This window comes from Leucoraja erinacea, chromosome 3 (assembly GCF_028641065.1).
Source record: "Leucoraja erinacea ecotype New England chromosome 3, Leri_hhj_1, whole genome shotgun sequence".
Lineage (NCBI taxonomy): Eukaryota > Metazoa > Chordata > Chondrichthyes > Rajiformes > Rajidae > Leucoraja > Leucoraja erinaceus.
Window position 1 is genome coordinate 1,188,968 of NC_073379.1, and position 22,048 is coordinate 1,211,015.

The 22,048-nt window shown below is 42.5% G+C and overlaps 2 protein-coding genes across 5 annotated transcripts in view; both read right to left on the reverse strand.

Annotated features, from left to right (window-relative positions):
* Window positions 1-9,118, reverse strand: part of fam151b (family with sequence similarity 151 member B) — a 37,205-nt gene extending 28,087 nt beyond the window's left edge. Inside the window, exons 1-2 of one of the 2 annotated variants that reach the window (XM_055631164.1) lie at window positions 8,688-9,118; window positions 4,929-5,054 (exon numbers count right to left, since the gene is read on the reverse strand). In XM_055631164.1, the coding sequence (XP_055487139.1) occupies window positions 4,929-5,054; window positions 8,688-8,706 (145 nt within the window). In that variant the 5' untranslated portion in view covers window positions 8,707-9,118. The remainder of the gene's footprint in view (window positions 1-4,928; window positions 5,055-8,687) is intronic. The other variant, XM_055631170.1, reaches the window with a different exon arrangement.
* A 5,681-nt stretch (window positions 9,119-14,799) lies between these two features.
* The window catches only part of LOC129694468 (zinc finger FYVE domain-containing protein 16-like), a 62,210-nt gene continuing 54,961 nt past the window's right edge, over window positions 14,800-22,048 (reverse strand). For all 3 annotated transcript variants that reach the window (XM_055631200.1, XM_055631193.1, XM_055631188.1), the window contains 3 exons: window positions 21,831-21,936; window positions 20,025-20,201; window positions 14,800-16,961 (listed from right to left, as the gene is read on the reverse strand). In XM_055631200.1, the coding sequence (XP_055487175.1) occupies window positions 16,800-16,961; window positions 20,025-20,201; window positions 21,831-21,936 (445 nt within the window). In that variant the 3' untranslated portion in view covers window positions 14,800-16,799. The remainder of the gene's footprint in view (window positions 16,962-20,024; window positions 20,202-21,830; window positions 21,937-22,048) is intronic.

A 22,048-nucleotide genomic window follows, 5' to 3' on the forward strand; every position in this document is an offset into this window, starting at 1 on the left:
CAGCCAACCCCCACCCTGCCACTATCTACTTTCAGTCTGAAGAAGGATTCCGACCCGAAACGTCACCCATCCTATTGCTCCAGAAATGCTGCCTGACCTGCCCAGTTACTCCGGCACTTCGTATGTGCCAGCAGAAAGAATCCTTGTGTCTATTATGGATTCTTAACCGCAGACTGTTGAGTGTCATCCAATAATATGATATCTGCTTCTTTGCCTTAGGTTATCTGAGCTAGATGACATCCTGACCCCCATTACACATGTACAAATAGCAAGCAATATACTTCTCTGCAGTGGAAGATTACAGAGATTTAAACTCCTTAAGGGCCTGTCCCACCAGCAAGCGGCGAGCGTGACCTAATGTGGTCGCTTGAGCCATACAGCCTCGTGGGGCCGGTCCCACTTCGATCGCCGGACCTGTATGGAGTTGTGCGGGGCTGGTCCCGACATCGCGCGGGGCCCCGGGAAACTGACATTGTCCAAACATTCCGCACGGCAACAGCCTGTCGGCCTGCAGCTGCATTGAAGCCGTACGCAGCGTCTTCACGGCGTACACCTAGCGCATGGCATTGCGCGATGACATCACCACCCGGCGTGCCGATGATGTAACCGCCCGACGCCGTGCGACGTCCAAATTCGGTAGTCCCGCCTCCTGCCCAGCTGATTGGTGAGTATGATGTCGGGACCAGCCCCGCACAACTCCAGACGGCTCCACGGTTGGAGGTGGGACCGGCCCCGCGAGGCCGTACGCCTCAAGCCACCACGTTTGGGCACGCTAGACGCATGCAATCGCATGCTGGTGGGACAGGCCTTTTAGTGTAATGAGTAATTACTATTGTTCCCTAAACCCAGTTGTAAATGGCCAACCATTTATTCTGAGACTACGTCCCACTCATTCTAATCCTCTATCAGGGAAAACAAACACTTGGATTCTTTACTGATAATCCCTCTCATATTCTTCGAAACTCCAGTGAGTGATTGTAGGTCAACGGCCTACTTCAAACGGGCAACTCCCTTATTCACAGAATTAATCTATTCAATTGTACTGACTTCCTTCTTGGGGGATGGATGAAACTCTGAGCATTGTTACAATCAAAATCCACCAATGTTGTACAAAGATTTATTTATTTTTAAGCTCCAATCTTCTCTCAGTAAAGGCTGCCAGAACATTACCCTGAAATGAAAACAGTTCCATGTTTCTCTTTCCACAGATGTTGCCTGAGTGTTCCTCAGCTTTCTTATAATTTTCTGTTTTTTTTTTTCATTTTCAGCGCCAGCGGTGCTTTCAATCTGTTTGCCTTGTTTGCTCTACATAGATAGAAATTGCTTCCAACACTTCAAAGATCAGTTTATTGTCACATGTATCAATTAAGGTACAATGAAACTCGATAACCATACAGCCATACTAAAAAAAGCAACAAGACACACAACTACATAAAAGTTAGCCTCAGCAGTCTGTCTATTTAAAATGTTTGTCCTGTTAAGTGCATGTTTAGGTTGTAGTTTATATATTGTTTTTAGCTGTGTATATGTGGGGGGGGCGCAGGGGGGGGGGGGACTTTTAAATCCCTTCCCTGTACGGGGTCCCGACCCTTTCTCTGTTGGGTCTCTGTTGTCATTGGGGCCTAGCACCATGGAGCAGCCTCCAACCGGAACGACCTGGGGCTTGTTTGTGTGACTGCAGAAACGCAATTTTGTTTGAACTTAGGTTCAAATGGCTATAAACGATATTCTATTCTAACATCCACCACAGCGGATTCCCCACGTTCCTCACTGTGATGGAAGGCAATAAAGTCTAATCTTCTTCCCTCTTTACAAGCATACCAAGCTACCTCTCTCATTGAAACCTCCCGAATTATGAGGGGCCTATATAGAGTGGATGTGGAGAGGATGTTTTCACTCGTGGGACTATAGGGCACAGCCTCAGAATAAAAGGACGTACCTTTAGAATGAAGATGAGGAGGATCCTATAAGATTATTAAGAGTTTGAACACACTAGAGGCAGGAACCATGTTTCTGATGTTGGGGGAGTCCAGAACCAGGGACCACAGTTTAAGAATAAGGGGTAGGCCATTTAGAACAGAGACGAGGAAACACTTTTTCACCCAGAGTTGTGAATCTGTGGAAGGCAGTGGAGGCTAATTCTCTGGATGTTTTCCAGAGAGAGTTAGATAGACCTCTTAAAGGTAACAGAGTCAAGGGATATGGGGAGAAGGCAGGAACAGGGTACTGATTGGGGATGATCAGCCATGATCACATTGAATGGCGTTGCTGGCTCGAAGGGCCGAATGGCCTACTCCTGCACCTATTGTCTGTTGTCTATTAAATGAGAGTGGTGAATCTGTGAAATTCATTTCCACAGATGGCTGTGGAGTCAAGTCATTGGGTATTTTTAAAGCGGAGATTGATAGATTCTTGATTAGACAGGGCGTCAAAGGTTACGGGAGAAGGCTGGGGAATGGAGTAGTGATGGAAAAATAGACCTGTCATGGTTCAATGGTGCAGCAGATTCGATGGGCTGAATGGCATAATTGTGATCCAAAGTATTTTGACATAGGCACCAAAAACTGGCGACTATGTATATTGTCTCCGTTTATAACTGCTATACGCTTGTGCTGTATCTCAAAGTCAAAGTCATAGTATCCTTTATTGGCATTTAGACCTTTCGGTCTGAACAAAATGTTGTGCCTTGCAGTCATACATATAATAAAATAACAAAACACACAATAAACACAAATTTAACATCCACCACAGTGAGTTCACCATGCACCTCCTCACTGTGATGGAAGGCAATAGTCTTAAGTCTTTGTCTCTTCCCTCCTTGTTCTCCCTCTGCGCTGAGGCGATCCAGGCCTCCGATGTTGTGACCCCACCAGGTGATGGCAAGTAAGTCCCGCAGCTCAACCGTGCTCCGCGAACGGGCCGGTTGAAACTCCGCGGCCCGGGGTGGTCGAAGCTACCGAAGCTGCCGCCCTCCAGCCCAGCGGACGAAGCTGGTGTTGTGGGAGCTCCGGAAAAACAGGTCACCAACCTGTGACCTGCGAGCTCCCGACGATGTCGTCCACTGGGCCCGCGGCCGAGCCTCTGAATTCAGGTCACCGCCACAGCCCCGAGTCGGGCCACCGCCAGAACGCCGCCACAGCCCCGAAGTCGGCCAGCCTAGCGCTGGTAAGTCCTGGCTGGCTCTGCCTCCGGAGCCTCGAGATCGGTCCCAGTTGGAGGCCGCCAGCTCCGCCATTAGGCCTCAGCGCAGACAGGGACGGAGATGGGGGCATACGACAAGAAAAGTCGCATCCCCCCGAAGGAAGAGACTAAAACAAGTTTCTCCAACCCCCCCCCCCCCTCCCCCACACACATACACAACCTAAAACTCAAATTAGTTAGGTCTTTATTCTTTGGAGCGCAGAAGGTTAAGGGGGGGACTTGATAGAGGTCTTTAAAATGATGAGAGGGATAGACAGAGTTGACGTGGATAAGCTTTTCCCACTGAGAGTAGGGAAGATTCAAACAAGAGGACATGACTTGAGAATTAAGGGACTGAAGTTTAGGGGTAACATGAGGGGGAACTTCTTTACTCAGAGAGTGGTAGCTGTGTGGAATGATCGTCCAGTGGAAGTGGTGGAGGCAGGTTCGATTTTATCATTTAAAAATAAATTGGATAGATATATATACACGGGAAAGGAATGGAGGGTTATGGTCTGAGTGCAGGTAGATGGGACTAGGTGAGAATACGTGTTCGGCACGGACTAGAAGGGCCGAGATGGCCTGTTTCTATGCTGTAATTGTTATATAGTTATATGGTTAAATTAACTAGCTAAAACAGGACAAAAAAACAACAAAAAAAGAAAGAACATACTGCAGGCGAGCCGCAGCTGCCAAGGCAGCGCCGCCACATATTTATCTAAGATGTAACTAAGTGCTTATGGTGATAAGTACTGAACTGTATACAAAAATGAATTTCATTGTACCTTGGTACACAAGGGAAATAAAGAACTATGTACCATGATCTTATGATTTGTATTTCTCCAGACTGCAGCTGGAAGGAAACAAAAGTAAGCAATGCAGTAAAACAAGAGTCTCGGTCAAATTAACCAGGCACTAAATCTCCTAAACCATTCGACTGCATTTCTGTCATTTCCAAGTCGACTATTTATATTACTATTGTGAATTCATTGCAAATAGTTTGCTTGTGTTTGGAAACTCTTACAGTAAGTGTATCTCTCAAATACAATTATTTGAAAAGAGCGATAAAAATGGATTAAATTGGAACAACAAAATATTTCTCTCATTACTTTGTCAAACACTTAAATATAATATTCCTATCTGAAATGTAATGTTGAATATAACTTTGCCATTTAAACTGTTTTGCAGTTATGTGGAAACACATTGAGTTATTACCGTTCACAATGTTTTAAGTCAGCATTCAAATTATATTTCATACATCTACTCCATGGCTTTCACGATTCAATATAGCTGTATTTGTTATCAATTTCAACGGGTGTTAGATCAAAACATTGTTCAGTTGAGACCAGTAATTCCAGTGGCATGGTGGTGCAGCGGTAGAGTTGCTGCCTTACAGCTCTAGAGAACGGGTTTGATATGACTACGGGTGCTGTCTGTACGGAGTTTGTACGTTCTCCCCGTGACCGCATTGGTTTTCCCCGGGTGCTGCGGTTTCCACCACACTCCAAGATTTGTAGTGTAATTGGCTTTGGTAAAAACTGTAAATTGTCCCGTAGAGTGTGCTAGTGTAACGGGGATTGCTGGTAGGCGCGGAATCTGTGGGACAAAGGGCCTGTTTCTGTGGTGTATCTCTAACTTAACCTAAACTAAATTGGCACCTTACTTGCCGGCCATGCAGTGCTTTCATCCACTGGATCAGAATTGCTTTACACGCGTGATATTTCCGTTCTTGACTTATAATTTCTTACTTTCCAATGCTTCATTCATTTGTGCTATTTTGTTGGCAGCGTGATACCAGATGATTTCCAGGGCATCTTTGGAATGGATTCTTCCTTGTTTAAAAAAGTACTCCACTGCATTTTCCCCACCGCCACCTAAACAACAAAGCAGTTTTTAGGTTGTCATAATCATAAAAATAAATATTTTTGCATTGAGCTTTCATATTATGCCGAGTGGGCAGAATACTTCAAGCAAAGTATCAGGGGATAAGAGGATTGTTTTCTACAGATTATTAGTAGAGATACTCTTTTTCACACAGAGAGTTGTGAGTGTGAGGAATTCTCTGCCTCAGAGGGCGATGGAGGCCAGTTCTCTGGATACTTTCAAGAGATTGTTAGGGCTGTTTCTATAAACCAAAGGAATAGTTAGATCTCACATAGGAATAGTTAGATTACACAGAGCCAGTACATAGAAACATAGAAAATAGGTGCAGGAGTACGCCATTCGGCCCTTCAAGCCTGCACCGCCATTTAATATGATCATGGCTGATCATCCAACTCAGTATCCTGTACCTGCCTTCTCTCCATACCCTTGATCCCCTTAGCCACAAGGGCCACATCTAACTCCCTCTTAAATATAGCCAATGAACCGGCCTCAACTACCTTCTGTGGCAGAGAATTCCAGAGATTCACCACTCTCTGTGTGAAAAATGTTTTTCTCATCTCGGTCCAAAAAGACTTTCCCCTTATCCTTAAAATGTGACCCCTTGTTCTGGACTTCCCCAACATCGGAAACAATCTTCCTGCATCTAGCCTGTCCAACCCCCTAAGAATTGTGTAAGTTTCTATAAGATCCCCCCTCAATCTTCTGAATTCTAGCGAGTACAAGCCAAGTCTATCCAGTCTTTCTTCATATGAAAGTCCTGACATCCCAGGAATCAGTCTGGTGAACCTTCTCTGTACTCTCTCTATGGCAAGAATGTCTTTCCTCAGATTAGGAGACCAAAACTATACACAATACTCCAGGTGTGGTCTCACCAAGTTTTTAAGAAGGAATTGCAGATGCTGGAGAATCGAAGGTACACAAAAAAGCTGGAGAAACTCAGCGGGTGCAGCAGCATCTATGGAGCGAAGGAAATAGGCAAAGTTTCGAGCCGAAACCCTTCTTCAGACTGATCGGGGGCGGGGGTGGGCGGGGACAAGAAAGGAAAAAGGAGGAGGAGCCCGAAGGCTGGGGGATGGGAGGAGACAGCAGGGGGACTGAGGAAGGGGAGGAGACAGCAAGGACTAAGAAAACAACTGCAGTAGAACCTCCCTGCTCTTATACTCCAATCCTTTTGCTATGAATGCTAACAAACCATTCGCTTTCTTCACTGCCTGCTGCACCTGCATGCCTACTTTCAATGACTGGTGTACCATGACACCCAGGTCTCGTTGCGCTTCCCTTTTCCTAATCGGCCACCATTCAGATAATAGTCTACTTTCCTGTTTTTCCACCAAAGTGGATAACCTCACATTTATCCACATTAAACTGCATCTGCCATGCATTTGCCCACTCACCCAGCCTATCCAAGTCACCTTGCAGTCTCCGAGCATCCTCCTCACAGCTAACACTGCCCCTCAGTGTCATCCGCAAACTTGGAGATGTTGCATTCAATTCCCTCGTCCAAATCATTAAGATATATTGTAAATAGCTGGGGTTCCAGCACTGAGCCTTGCAGTACCCCACTAGTCACTGCTTGCCATTCTGAAACGGACCAGTTTACTCCTACTTTTTGCTTCCTGTCTGCCAGCCAGTTCTCTATCCACATCAATACTGAACCCCCAATACTGTGTGCTTTAAGTTTGTATACTAATCTCCTTATCCTACACATTGGGGACAATTTACAATTCTTACCACAGCCAATTAACCTACAAACCTACACCACAATGTTGCACTCTTTATATTGTCATTCTTTATATGATCCGCTTAGATAACATGCAAAACACTCCAAATGTGGCTTCACCAACGTCTTGTACAACTGGAACATAACATCACTGCTACACAATACCTTGACTGATGAATGTACCAAAACCCTTCTCTACCACCCTATCGACCTGTGATGCCACTATCAGGGAACTAGGTACCTGTGCACCTAATCCCTCTGCTCTGTAACACTCCCAAGGCCCCTACCATCCCCTGTGAAGATCTAATAAACCCTTGCTTGCTGCAAAGATCCAAACACCATGTGTTGGAATCTGCTGAACCTCATCTGGAAATCCCATCAGGCAACCTGTCCCTCAAATCCACTGATGGGACTGTGATCCCAGTTCCTCATAAACAAGCAACGCTTTGCTCCACCAGATACAATAGCCACGGGCTCGGTGCAATTTGCTGACCCCTTGATAGTCCATTGACCTTCCCTCTGTGCAGGAATCTCACTCGCTGTGAGCTTGGGATTCATTAACCATTGCTCCGTGTGGAGATTTGGTGACTCCACCTTCACAAGGATCCATTGGCCCCTCTCTGTGCGGCAATGGACAGGACATCCTCAAAAGGGAAGATGAGCAGCCAGATGTAGTTGTGTATTTTTTCACACAGAGAGTGGTGAATCTCTGGAACTCTCTGCCACAGAGGGTAGTCGAGGCCAGTTCATTGGCTATATTTAAGAGGGAGTTAGATGTGGCCCTTGTGGCTAAGGGGATCAGAGGGTATGGAGAGAAGGCGGGTACGGGATACTGAGTTGGATGATCAGCCATGATCATATTGAATGGCGGTGCAGGCTTGAAGGACCGAATGGTCTACTCCTGCACCTAATTTCTATGTTTCTATGTAGACACATAGAGAATTAGGCAGGAGGCTGAAAAGCAGGACTTCCAGGATAGTTATCTCTGGTTTGCTTCTAGCAGCTAGTGATAGTGATGGTAGGAACAGAGAGACAGGGGAGCTGAATGTGTGGCTGAGGAGTTGGCGCAGGGAGCAATGATTTTGATTTCTCGACTAGTGGGATCTCTTCTGGGGCAGGTGTGACCTGTTCAAAAGGGATGAGTTCACCCTTAACTGGATGGGTGCCAACAGTCTGGCAGGCAGGTTTGCTAATGCTACATGGGTGAGTTTAAACTAAATAGTGGGGAGGTGGAGTCGACAACGTGGAGTCAGGGTGGAGGTAACGGGAAAGAGAGTGCAGGAAAGGTCACGGTGGTCTCAAGAAATAACAGGACAGAAGGTGTCCGAGGTTATGGGGAGAAGACAGGAGAATGGGGTTAGGAGGGAGATATATCAGCCACGATTGAATGGCGGAGATTTGATGGGTCGAATGTCCTAATTCTACTATCATTTACATAGATACATAGACAATAGGTGCAGGAATAGGCCATTTGGCTCTTTGAGCCAACACCGCCATTCAATATGATCATGGGGGAATCATCCACAATCAGTACCCCGTTCCTGCCTCCTCCCCATATCCCTTGATTCCGCTAGCCCTAAGAGCTCTATCTAACTCTCTTTTGAAAGGAGAGTGAGAGAGAGAGCTCTATCTAACTCTCTTTTGAATGTGGCTATTGTCCTCCTGCAGCTATTGTCTATGTTTCTATGAAATCATCCAGTAATCGGCCTCCACTGCCTTCTGAGGCAGAGAATTCCACAAATTCACAACTCTCTGGGTGGAAAAGTTTTGACCTTAATCCAAATCCTTAATCGTTGTTTTGCAGATAGGAGAACCGCCGCTCCCTGGTTCCATATGCGGACCCGCAACCCGCTGTCAGTAACTGCGGGCCCGCTATTTCCCCGCTCATTGCGGTGCAGGTTACCTGCGCTCAGCTGCTCCATGCTGCAGGTGCAGCGGGTCCGCTCTACTGCGGCTCACCGCTAGTGACCGGGTCCGTCTCGGCACTGCTGCTGCTGCTGCTGTTGCTGCTCCTGTTGCTGCTCCTGTTGCTGCTACTCCTGTTGCTGTTGTTGTTGTTGTTGTTGTTGTTGCCAAAGATCCTATAGATTCTCTGCTATAGGATCTTTGGTTGTTGCTGCTGCTGTTGCTGCTGCTGTTGCTGCTGCTACTGTTGCTGCTACTGTTGCTGTTCCCCAGCTTCTCCGCTTCCGCTTCAGCTCGCAGCAAAGATTATCTTTGCTCGCAGTCTGCTGCCACCTCACATGCGCAGAAAATCAAAGATCTTCGCTATAAGATCTTTGCTGAAAATAAAACCCAGACGAGATAGACGACTCCTCCGAAATCCCATTGGTCTGTCGTGAAGTCCGGATCAGAACGTCACTTCCGCCTTTTAGGAATAAGACCCTGACCCTGATCTCTAGGATCTTTGGTTCTGCCCAAAGATTATAGAGGATCTCCTCTAGGATCCCTGTTCTGCCTCTCGCAGTTTAATCCACGTCAGCCCATTGGATTTTGCAGTTCATCTTGTTCCCTTAGCCTTCATTGTTAGACTATTATTATCTTTATTTATAATAAATAAGGTGCTTCTTTTTAAAAAATAAAAAAAAATTAAATTAAAAAGGGAAACTGCGTATAAAATCAGCAACAATTCGCAATGAAAGGTCTCTGGACCATATTCATTCTATGATCTTTTGTTTAATCAGTGTTATGGGGGAACTGTATGTGTGTGTTTCTGTGTGTGAGTGGCAAGACAGAGATAATAGATTTCAAAGTTCCTCATGGATCAGAAGCAACTTTGATTTAAAGCAACTCATGATGTACATAAGCCATAAAGGCAATTATATTAGCCTTTGTATTTTGCTATAAGATATAAGGAACATAAGCCATAAGCCAATATATTTGCCTATATTTATATTCTATATGATACACACACACACATATATAAATGTATATTGATGTATATAATTATATAACACATACATATTTCTCTAGTTTCTTATATATATATATATATATATATATATATATATATATATATATATATATATATATAAGAAACATATATATATATATAATCACACATATATATATATATAAACACACACGTCTATATATATATAGAAACATAGAAACATAGAAATTAGGTGCAGGAGTAGGCCATTCGGCCCTTCGAGCCTGCACCGCCATTCACTATGATCATGGCTGATCATCCAACTCAGTATCCCGTACCTGCCTTCTCTCCATACCCCCCGATACCCTTAGCCACCAGGGCCACATCTAACTCCCTCTTAAATATAGCCAATGAACTGGCCTCAACTACCCTCTGTGGCAGAGAGTTCCAGAGATTGTGTGAAAAAAGTTCTTCTCATCTCGGTTTTAAAGGATTTCCCCTTTATCCTTAAGCTGTGACCCCTTGTCCTGGACTTCCCTAACATCGGGAACAATCTTCCTGCATCTAGCCTGTCCAACCCCTTAAGAATTTTGTAAGTTTCTATAAGATCCCCTCTCAATCTTCTAAATTCTAGAGAGTATAAACCAAGTCTATCCAGTCTTTCTTCATAAGACAGTCCTGACATCCCAGGAATCAGTCTGGTGAACCGTCTCTGCACTCCCTCTATGGCAATAATGTCCTTCCTCAGATTTGGAGACCAAAACTGTACGCAATACTCCAGGTGTGGTCTCACCAAGACCCTGTACAACTGCAGTAGAACCTCTCTGCTCCTATACTCAAATCCTTTAGCAATGAAAGCTAACATACCATTCGCTTTCTTTACTGCCTGCTGCACCTGCATGCCTACCTTCAATGACTGGTGTACCATGACACCCAGGTCTCGCTGCATCTCCCCCTTTCCCAATCGGCCACCATTTAGATAATAGTCTGCTTTCCTGTTTTTTGCCACCAAAATGGATAACCTCACATTTATCCACATTATACTGCATCTGCCAAACATTTGCCCACTCACCCAGCCTATCCAAGTCACCCTGCAGTCTCCTAGCATCCTCCTCACAGCTAACACTGCCCCCCAGCTTAGTGTCATCCGCAAACTTGGAGATATTGCCTTCAATTCCCTCATCCAGATCATTAATATATATTGTAAATAGCTGGGGTCCCAGTACTGAGCCTTGGGGTACCTCACTAGTCACTGCCTGCCATTGTGAAAAGGACCCGTTTACTCCTACTCTTTGCTTCCTGTTTGCCAGCCAGTTCTCTATCCACATCAATACTGAACCCCCAATGCCTTGTGCTTTAAGTTTGTATACTAATCTCTTATGTGGGACCTTGTCGAAAGCCTTCTGGAAGTCCAGATACACCACATCCACTGGTTCTCCCCTATCAACGCTACTAGTTACATCCTCGAAAAATTCTATAAGATTCGTCAGACATGATTTACCTTTCGTAAATCCATGCTGACTTTGTCCAATGATTTCACCACTTTCCAAATGTGCTGCTATCCCATCTTTAATAACTGACTCTAGCAGTTTCCCCACTACCGATGTTAGACTAACTGCATCATAATACGCATCATATATATATATATATATATATATATATATATGATGCGTATATATGTGATATATATGTATATAAATATAACACACACAAATGTATGTTTCTCTAGTTTCTTTCTTGTGATCTCCCAATTTTGTTGAACTTTTTTTTCTTTCATTCAACCTCTCTGAAATCCTAATATTGTGAATAAATAAAAATGAACACATGCCAAGATATTTTTTCATTCTATATTAGTGTAAAGAAATATAGTGTATACATACCTACATTGATGGAGAAGTGCGAGCATTAGACATGAAAACTGTGCATTGCTACCATAGTTTAGTTTTTAATTTAACATATATTTGAGGGAAATCTACGTATATTTGAGGGAAATTAGTTACCGTATTTCCCGGCAATGAAGACGTACCACCATTTGAGTTGCTAAATTTTGAAAAAAGGATGGCGGGACAGAATCGAGGGTTTGGTTTAGTCCAGGGGTCCACAGCGTTTTTTGCATAGGGGCCAGGACCCTCCGGGACTAGCTGCAGTTCCATAGGGGTCACCTGCGAGCCCCGGGTCTAGCTGCAGTTCCGCTGTCCGGGCCCAGCAGCCGCTCGCAGCCACCCGAGCTCTGAGTGAGTTTTTAAATGTGAATATCTCATAACTAAACATTTGTGGGTTAGCAGTATATTGCATCAATCCACTCATTTTTAAATCGTTCTACAACAAATTTCATAAACAAGGATAACACTTTTTATTTCTGTCATTTATGGTAAGATTTACATAATGTATTGTTTTATGTGTGAGATATACAGGGTGTTCAGAACAAAGACGGCAGTTCTTTGACAAGTACTCCGTAGTTCCCTATCTCCTCTATAATCTTTGGTATATCGTAAAGGCTGTGATAATCCACTGTCCTGATCTAATAGTAAAACAAAATAATTAAGGAGAGAATGTAATGGGATTTTGAAAATCAATAATCTCAAGCACCTTCAAAGGTAATTTGCTTTTCATCAAAATCCAAGCATAGTCAAGAAGGGCTACAGACACAAAACGCTGGAGTAACTCAGTGGGACAGGCAGCATCTCTGGAGAGAAGGAATGGGTAACGTTTCGGGTTGAGACCCTTCTTCAGACTGAGAGTCAAGAGAGAGGGAGACACCGAGATAAGGAAGTGCAAGGTGTGAAAAAGAGACAAAGATGATGCGGTTTAAGGAAAATGTTGAATAGATCATTTATAGCTAGGAGAGGGTGACAATGAAGCAAAGATAAAATTTAATCAGGGGAACAGTGAAGACTGCAACAACCAGGTTCAGGAATAGCTGCTTCCCCACAGCCATCAGGCTATTAAACCTGGCTCGGACAAAACTCTGATTATTAATAACCACTTTCTGCTATTTGCACTTTATCAGTTTATTTATTCATGTGTGTATATATTTATATCATGGTATATGGACACATTTATCTGTTTTGTAGTAAATGCCTACTATTTTCTGTGTACTTAAGCAAAGCAAGAATTTCATTGTCCTATACAGGGACACATGACAATAAACTCACTTGAACTTGAACTTGAGTCAGGCTGGATGGGGGAGGGATGAAGACGGAGACAAATGTTATTTTAAGTTAGAGAAGTCAATATTCATACTGGTGCCCAAGCGAAGCAAGAAGGGTCCCGTCTCAAAACATCACCCAATCTTTTTCTCCAAAGATGCTGCCTGACCCACTGAGCCACTCCATCAATGTGTGCCTATCTTTGGTATAAAGCAGCATCTGCAGTTCCTTGTTCCTATGTTTCCTCAAATATTTTTACTGTATTTCTGCGTTGAGTGCAATGAAAAAGCTTTTTGAAAAGTGTCATCCATCTCAGTTGCAACTTGATCCACTGTCAAATATTAAATGAAGTGTGCAGTTATTGAAAAAAAACATTATGGAGTGACGCACTATTTGGCTCACACCCCTGCAGAAATTCTATGAAAGAATTACCTCATTTAGCTGGCTTTACCCAATCTCACTTCAAATGTTATCATTTCGTCCAATTCACTTTGGAATTTACTTTCTTCTTTCTTCAGATACTTTACTCCAGATCATAAATTTGTGTTAAAATGTTCTCAAATGGTATTTAAACAAGTCTGCACTTTCCAGCAATGAACCCTTCTGCCATGGAAACAGTTACTCGGTATCTAAGTTCTCCATGGAAGTGCCATTGCGATTCAATGCAGTTTTTTCCTGGTCCGTTTAAATAGTGAGGAAACTGGACTCCAGTACGCTGAAAGGGACCCCCTCCAAGTTGGAAAGAGCACCAAAAATGTGGTGGAGAAACTAGAGGCATTAGTACCACTGTTTTAGACACATAATGAAATAGCCGAGCTCATATATGCTGATTAGTGGTGATTACTGACTGATCTGACAAAGTGTCTTTCTATACACTGCATTTCTAGAAATATTTTCAAGAAATGTCCATGTACTGCATTTTTAGAAATAAAGATTTACAAAATTAACCATAGGGCCTCTATTAATGGGAAACAAAGTTCCACTTGGCAGCAAAGAGCTGTGATAGGTGGAGTGGTTAGATGGACAAAGAAGCTAAACAGAGTAATAGTTTCAAAATGTTAAGAAACATAGAAAAATAGGTGCAGGAGTAGGCCATTCGGCCCTTCAAGCCAGCACCACCATTCAATATGATGACTGATCATCTAAAATCAATACCCATTTCCTGCTTTTTCCCCATATCCCTTGATTCCGCTAACTCTAAGAGCTAAATTTAACTCTCTCTTGAAAAGTGGTGGGAGGGAATGTGTGTCTGATTGTGGAATCCTGTTAGAGCTGGGTTACACAGAATGATCTGCTGAATGTGGAGGCTGGTGAGGTGGAAGGCAAGGGCCAAGTGCTGGGGAACTCCAATCATATAAATTGAAGAACATGCGTACTCTGTCCCCAGGAGTGTTCCTGAGCTTCTATTTGCTTGCCACTTAAACTCTCCATCCAACTCAGATACATCGGTCTGTGGACTCCTACTCCGTTTAAACATCACGCTATGCAGGCTTGGAGAACAACTCTGTATCATCTATCTGAGCACATTTACAGCCTTCCAGGCTCAATATCAAATTCTCCACCTTTAGGTAACTTTGGTCTTTCTTTCTGCCGTATATTCTAAATGGTTATTTCTGCCTTCATTCATTTGTAACGTTGTCTCCGTTTTTCCCCACTCTCCTTTTTTAGAGCTAGGCCTATTGGGCATGTCCTACAACCCTGCTTAATACAAAGTAGTACAATCTTCCTCCAAGCACAACATTTACATTTATATGTGAACCATACAAAGGTATTTAACTACTTAAATATGATAAGTGACATTAGATCATATTTAAAGTGGAAAAACATGATTTTTTATTCGCATGAATTCTGTAAAGCAATGGATCATAAAACTCTGAACTCCTGAATCCCCCTCATCTCCAAATGAGATAACACTAACCTACCTTCATCCCAGTTTAAGTGGTTTCTTCTATTCCTTTTATTCTTCAGTATTGCAAGAGCAAGGATTGAATAGCTTTGTTTAATTTTCAGGCAATTTTATTTTCATCATAAATATACAAGGTTACATATAAATAAAAATGAGGAAATTAATAATTTCCCATTTACAAGATTGAGATCAATGCATTTGAAATCCTTAACATTTAAGGAGACTGCAGTTTGACTTTGTTATACGTTACAAAATAGTGCTGCCTGGTGCATATATATGTGCAGCACAATTTCTAGTTTATCCTTTCAAGCACATGTTTCTGAAGGGGTTCGAATGACGAGTGCCAACCTATCCCTTGTCATGTATTGGCAGTAAAAAAGCCAAGTACTACACTTGGAGAAAGAGGAATTAATGATTCTACATACATGTCATTAAATACAAAACCTATTAGAAATTAGGTAAATAAGCACATTTCAAAACTACTAAGAATAGATCCATGTCCTATGGTAGAAAAAATTGCATGTTTCAATCTGTAGCAAAACAGCAATTACAGATTGAAAGGTACTGCTCCGATACCCACGTGCCCATGTATTGTTTTTCATTAAAAAATTCTTGTATCAATCTCAAAGCGCAGGTTGATTTAGCTTCTTACATAACTCTTACTTGAAATTATAATTTTTACCACATTTTATAAAAAATTTAAAAAATGGTAAGAAAGATAATTATGCAGGAAATATTATCAATGATTGAAGCATTCCTGAAAATCTAAATTTCAGTTATAAAGTCACTGTTATTGTGCAAATATATCGGTGTAAATCTTGTGTAAATAAGTCTATGAAAACATTTCTATTTGTTGCTTTTATAGGAAAAATAGTTCCTGTACCCTAAGTTTATTAAAGAGCGTAATTAGTTCTTGAACTGGTTCAGATCCCCGCAAAGGAATTTCAGATGCATAAAATATGCTGACGGAGAATATAACATTCCTAATATGGTTTCCTGAATTGTTCATACTCAAGAAAGAAACCTACTGCATCAAAAGTAATACTGCTGGCAGATTTATTTTCTTTCATTGATATCTATTGCAGAGTGGGCATCATTGTTTTATGTTTTACAGAGTAAAGAGAGATCAGCCTCAAATGAATTACTAATATTTGCCAAATAGTAACTGATCACATGACCTTTTAATTACTTTGCAAGTGAAAATGGTAACATCATAAGCAGAACTTGGATAATTCAGATATAGGACACTCACTGTTTAAAGGGCTTTTAAACTCTCCAACATCACAACTTCCAGAGAGCAATGTTTAAAAATCTGTCCATGCTTGTGCTCCTCCTCACATTTTCAAATAATATTTAATAAATTTAGCTGCCCTATTAAAATAGAATCAAGATTCTGTTTGTGGTCACACATTTTCCTTTCACAAACTTCAGTTTATAAAATGAGCATTGTGCAAATCTTTAGGAATGCATTGTTTCCTTTGTGTTTCATCTATTTTTGGCTACAAGACATTTTGGAAGGCATTAAGAATTAAAGTATACATTTGTGCACACAATGCATGTCCCATTGTATCCAAATTGTTTTAACTTATAATTCACTCTCCTTCTCAGTTACTGCACAACATATTAAAAAAAAATTTAGCTTTAATTGAAAGTGTCTTAAAACGCTGCTGAATCAGTTAACCTGTGAACGTATTACTCGGTCTTCTGCCAACATTCAGCAACACCTTGGCATTGATAACTTAACGTACATTAGTTGATCATTAAATTATTGATGTGATTTAACATTAGCACCAGATGCTCTTCTGGTCTCTATTTCACTTTGAAAAGATTGTGGTAGTGGCAGTATCCAAAATGGGGGCAAAAACAGCTGGATCTTCGTATCATTCGGAGCCCGGGAATTTCATGTCTGAAATTCTCAAAGTGGATTGTACCATCTAACACACGCAGGTTTCCAAATGGCATTACGTTGCAGACACAGGCCCCACATCCTTGAGAGAATTCAGAGCAGACAATTTGTACGTTTTGTGCAATTTTCAACACTACTTCAGGCTGATGGGATCTCCAGGGATTTTATACATTCTTTCCTCTTCAGATAAGACGTTCCAGAATAAAGAAAAATAACTCCATTTCCAGAGGACCACTGCTAGCATAAGAACTTCCATTGTGGATAACTGGAATTAATGCACTATCCAGATCATTCATGTAGTGATGTGGAAGAAGCAGGCCTCTTGACCCTGCTTGGTATTCGACCTGTAATGCAGAGAAAAGTACCCACAAACATCATGCACTCAAAAGTCTCAAGAAAATGCTTATGACAAATTCAAAGTATGATTCTGGCTATTTATTGAAGATTTACCCAACAAGATATAACTGATGGAATGGTGGATTGGGGACAGATGAAGTCTAATGCTGAGAAATAGTGGTACATTTTGTAGGAAGAATGAGATGAGCAAATATGAATCAGGTCATAATTCTAAAATGGTGTAAAAACTCAGAAATATGAATATGTATGTGCACAGTCATTGAAAGTGATAGGGCTGAGACATGTTAAAAATTCCACATGGAACGTAAGGCTTTATAAATAAGACTATAAGACTTAGGAGCAGAATTAGGCCTCTCAGTCCATCATCGTCTGCTCCGCCATTTGATCATGGCCGATCTATTTGCCCCTCTCAACCCCATTTCCCTGCCTTCTCACCATAACCTTTGAAGCCCTTACAAATCAAGAAACTATCAATCTCCACTTTTAAAATACCCAATGTCATGACCTCAAGTATTAAAGAGAGGGGCCAAGTTTAAAGGAGATGTTTATTTTTTGTTTTACATAGATTCACCACCCTCTGGCTAAAGAAATCCCTCCTCATCTCCATTCTAAACGTATGTCCTTTTATTATGAGGCTCTGGTCTCTGGTCCTAGATTCTCTCACTACTGGAAACATCGTATCCACATACACTCAATTTAGGCCTTTCATTATTTGGCAGTTTTCAATGGGATCCCTTCTCATACTTCTGAAATTCTCGTGGCTTGAAGTACAAGAGAAAAATTGATGACAAAACTTTATGAAACACTGGTTCAGCCTCAAATGAACTATTGTGTTCAGTTCTGGGAACCACACATTAAATGTTGCAAAACCTTTACAGAGTGTGCAGAAGAGATTGACTAAAATTATTCTAATATGGAACTTTAGTAAAGAGAAGCTCAGGTTGTTTCCCCAGAAGAGAGGAGGATACAAACAGATCTGATAGAGGTATTTGGAATCATGGGGATAGAAGATGGAGACAATCTGTTCCTTGCAGAGAAAAGGACAAGAACCAGGAGACATAAAATGAAGGTGATGGACAAAAAGACCAAAAGTTACTTAAGTACTTTGTGTTTAAGGTAGAAGTGTACACAGTTTCACAGACGTGGATAAATGTAAATACAATTATGAAAGGCGTAGATGGAGTAGATAGTCAGAACCTATTTCCTAGGATGGAAATATCAAGTATTAAAGAGAGGGGCCAAGTTTAAAGGAGATGTTTATTTTTTGTTTTACACAGGAACACGGAATGGGCTGCCAGGGGTAATGGTAGAGGCAGGTATGACAGTGGCATTTAAGGGACTCTTGGATAACCACAAGGATATGCAGGGAATGAAGGGTCATGGATTCTGTGCAGGTAGATAAGGTCTTGGCATCATGTGGGCACAGGCATCGTGGGCCAAAAGGCCTGTTCCTGTGCTGCAGTGTTCTATGTTTAAGAAGGAACTGCAGATGCTGGAAAATCAAAGGTACACAAAAATGCTGGAGAAACTCAGAAGGTGCAGCAGCCTCTATGGAGCGAAGGAAATAGGCAACGTTTCGGGCCGAGACGTTGCCTATTTCCTTCGCTCCATAGATGCTGCTGCACCCGCTGAGTTTCTCCAGCATTTTTGTGTACCTGCAGTGTTCTGTACCTGAAAGGAAAGAATTTGCAGGGCAATGGGGAGTGGGAATAACCAATTGTTCTTATGAAGATTTGTTATGGCCTCAGTGGCCGGAATGTCCTCCACTTCTTGTGCTATAACCTCTGAATTCTGTGAAGCTACTGGATCCACAAGTGTTTCAACAGCCGAGTATAAACTCAATATATAAGAAGCAAACGCCAAAATTAATTATGTATCTAAATGGGTGGAAGTCCCTTCCTCAGCACATTTCAGTTCATCCAAAAGTCCACAAAATCTGCAATTGATAACTGGATAGGTATTGTCATGTTTTACATATAGATAGCACACAAACATTAAAAATGCACATTTCTAAAGAAAAGGTGCAACAATTCCAGACTTCCAGTAACTCTGTATCAATGGACTGAAGTTGAGATGGTCGAGAGCTTCAAAGCCCTATGTGCAAATGTCACCAAAAGTATGTTCCGGTCCAAACACATTTACACTATGGTGAAAAAGCACACAATTCCTCTACTTTCTCACCAGACTAAGGAAATTTGGCATGTCTCCAATGCCTCTGAACAATTTATCTGGATCCACCATAAAAGCATTCTATCCTAATGTATCACAGCTTGATATAACAACTTGATAGGGCAGCACGGTGGCACAGAGGTAGAATTGCTACCTTACAGTGCTTGTACGGAGTTTGTACGTTTTCCCTGTGACCACGTGGGTTTTCGTCGAGATCTTCGGTTTCCTCCCACATTCCAGACGTACGGGTTTGAGGTTAATTGGCTTGGTATAAGTGTATACTGTCCCTAGTGTGTGTAGGATAGTGTTAATGTGCGGAGATCACTGGTCGGTGTGGGCTCGGTGGGCCGAAGGGCCTGTATCCGAGCTGTATCTCTGACCTAAACTGCTCTGGCTAAGACTTGCAAGAAATTGTAAACACAGTCCAGTCTATCATATAAACCAGCTCATTGACTCCATCAATACTTCACGCTGGCAGCCAATATAATCAAAGACCACTCATACCCTGGTCATTCTTTCTTCTCTCCTCATCTGTCAGGCAGAAGATTAAAAAAAACGTGAAAGCATACACAGCCATATTGGAAAAACAGCCACCTCATTGTTTTCACTCTTTAATGGAATTCTCATATTAGAAAGATGAATTCCGGATCTTCAAATCTACCCCGTTGATGCACTTGCAATTTTTTTTTAAATCTGCACTTTCTCTCTTTAGCTCTAATACTAGGTCCTACACTCTTTTGCTCTAATGATCTACTCGTGAATGGCATATTTTGCCTGAATAGCAGCCAAGAACAAGGTTTTCGCTGCATCTAGTTACACATGGCAATAATAGACCAGTACCAAATCAAAGTACAATTGCATGATGCTTTGGTTTTGTTTACCTTATCAGTTTCTAGAGAGACCCTGAGACTGAGTTTATTTATTCCAATTTCTTTTAAGCCTTTCAGATGTGGGCAGAGAGCAGCACAGCACGCTGTAGCAATCTCCTTGCTCAGTTGAATCTGCACAGCAGGAATGGTGGGACTCTGTGGATCATGATTCCTTTGCAAATAGAATACCTGGAATGATATTAAATGCACTCATTAATTTTAATGATTACTAGACCAAGTGCAGACCCGTTGGGTCTGTTCCCCCAACGCCCATTTGCGGGAGGGGGGTGGGGGGTAGGGCGGCATGCGGCATCACACACACTAACCACCACCACACACACCTACTACCCCCCTTGATATTATATAAATATTATTAATTTGCTCCTTTTACCCCATAACCGCCCTATCCACTGACGCATAGCCCCCACCTCGCAGGTGCGTCTAGAGAGCGAGGGGGGGGGGGGGGGGGGGGGGGGGGGGTAGAGAGTGAGGGCAGGGTTTGAATGGGGAGAGACAGAGACAGAAGGGCAACAGACAGTGGGAGAGGGGTGGTGGAGGGGAGGAGGAGAGGGAGGGGTGGGGGGGGAGAGCAAGAGATGGGAGAGAGAGGGGGAGGAGAGAGAGGGGGGAAAGGGGGGCTGAGAGGGGGGGGAGGGAAGAAGAGGGGGTGGGAAGGGAGGAGGAGAGGTGGAGGGAAGGGGCTAGGGGAAGGGTGGAGGGAAGGGGGTAGGGGAGGGGGTGGGGAGGGGTGGAAGAAGGGTAAAGACGATCGTCCCCTGTGACGGGTAGAGAGCAAAGATCCTATAGCGATCCTATAGGATCTTTGGTAGAGAAGAGAGGGGAGAGATGGAGGAAGGAGAGGGGAGGTGAGAAGAGGAGGGGGGCGGGGGTGGTGGGGAGCCTGGTGAGTGAGTGGGCTGCCAAATGAGGAGAGAGAAGCGGCTTCTGACTCTGGAAACCCACAGCTGGAATGACCGCGCAAGCGGGCGGGGCTTCACGAGCTGTGCCGACAGTGAGGAGAAGGTTCAGCACGTGAGGTGCTGCTGCCCCGAGATCTGAAGAACAAAGATCCTATAGCGGAACGGAGCTGTAGAATGTTTGTTCTGCAGAACTTTCTCGATCTTTCTGTGCCTTTAATCCACAGCGGCGTGGGGGCGGGGCCAGGAGGCAGGTGGGCCTGGATTGGTGGGCATGTGGGCATTGTGACATCAGCAGCTGGCAAGAGGCGATTATATTTTAAAAAGTGAGTTTTGTGAACAACTTTATTCAAAATCTGGGCTGAGCATATTTGCATTTCTTCAATTATAATAGAAAGCTGATTGAAAGATTTCTATAGTCCACCACGTTACATTGCCATAACTGGAAAGTTCTAAGTAAGGCATCACGTAATTAGATTGTGTTGTAGGTTTTAACGCTGTCATGAAAAAACGTTATGAAAAGCATTGCACTATTCATATATTAATCTCAGCGGCCAAGTTTCATATTTCACTTGCCACATCTACTTTAAAACTGGGAGTAAAACTCTTTTATATAAAACTTTTAGCATATTTGCATTGTAATCAGCTTCAATATTATTGTTCATATTGCCTTAAAATAATCAGCATCCATGCCTTGAAGCTGCAGCAAAATTACAAGCAAATTTGCTATTTTCATGCTTTACTCTCTTTTTAGTTGCGTACACTCTTCAAGATAAAATTTAGTAATTTGATACATAATTGTTTTGAGGGTGGAAGTAATTTAAAAAAATACATAAATTGATACATTATTTATTCTCAAAATGGACTTTCTCACACTGTTCCAATCAAAAAATCCACTGACCTCAGTGCACTTAACAATAATGCCATCCGTTTCAAATTTATTTTCCTGCAAGATCTTATTGCTAGGGATATTTTCCATGGACCGTCCATCAAGAGGACTTAGAATGCTAGAAGCAAAATAAAGTGTTATTAAAGATTACAATAATCATTAAAAGTAAAAATATAGCATGCATCAAATTGTACATCAAAAAAAGTTCACAAAAAAACGATGCACATTCA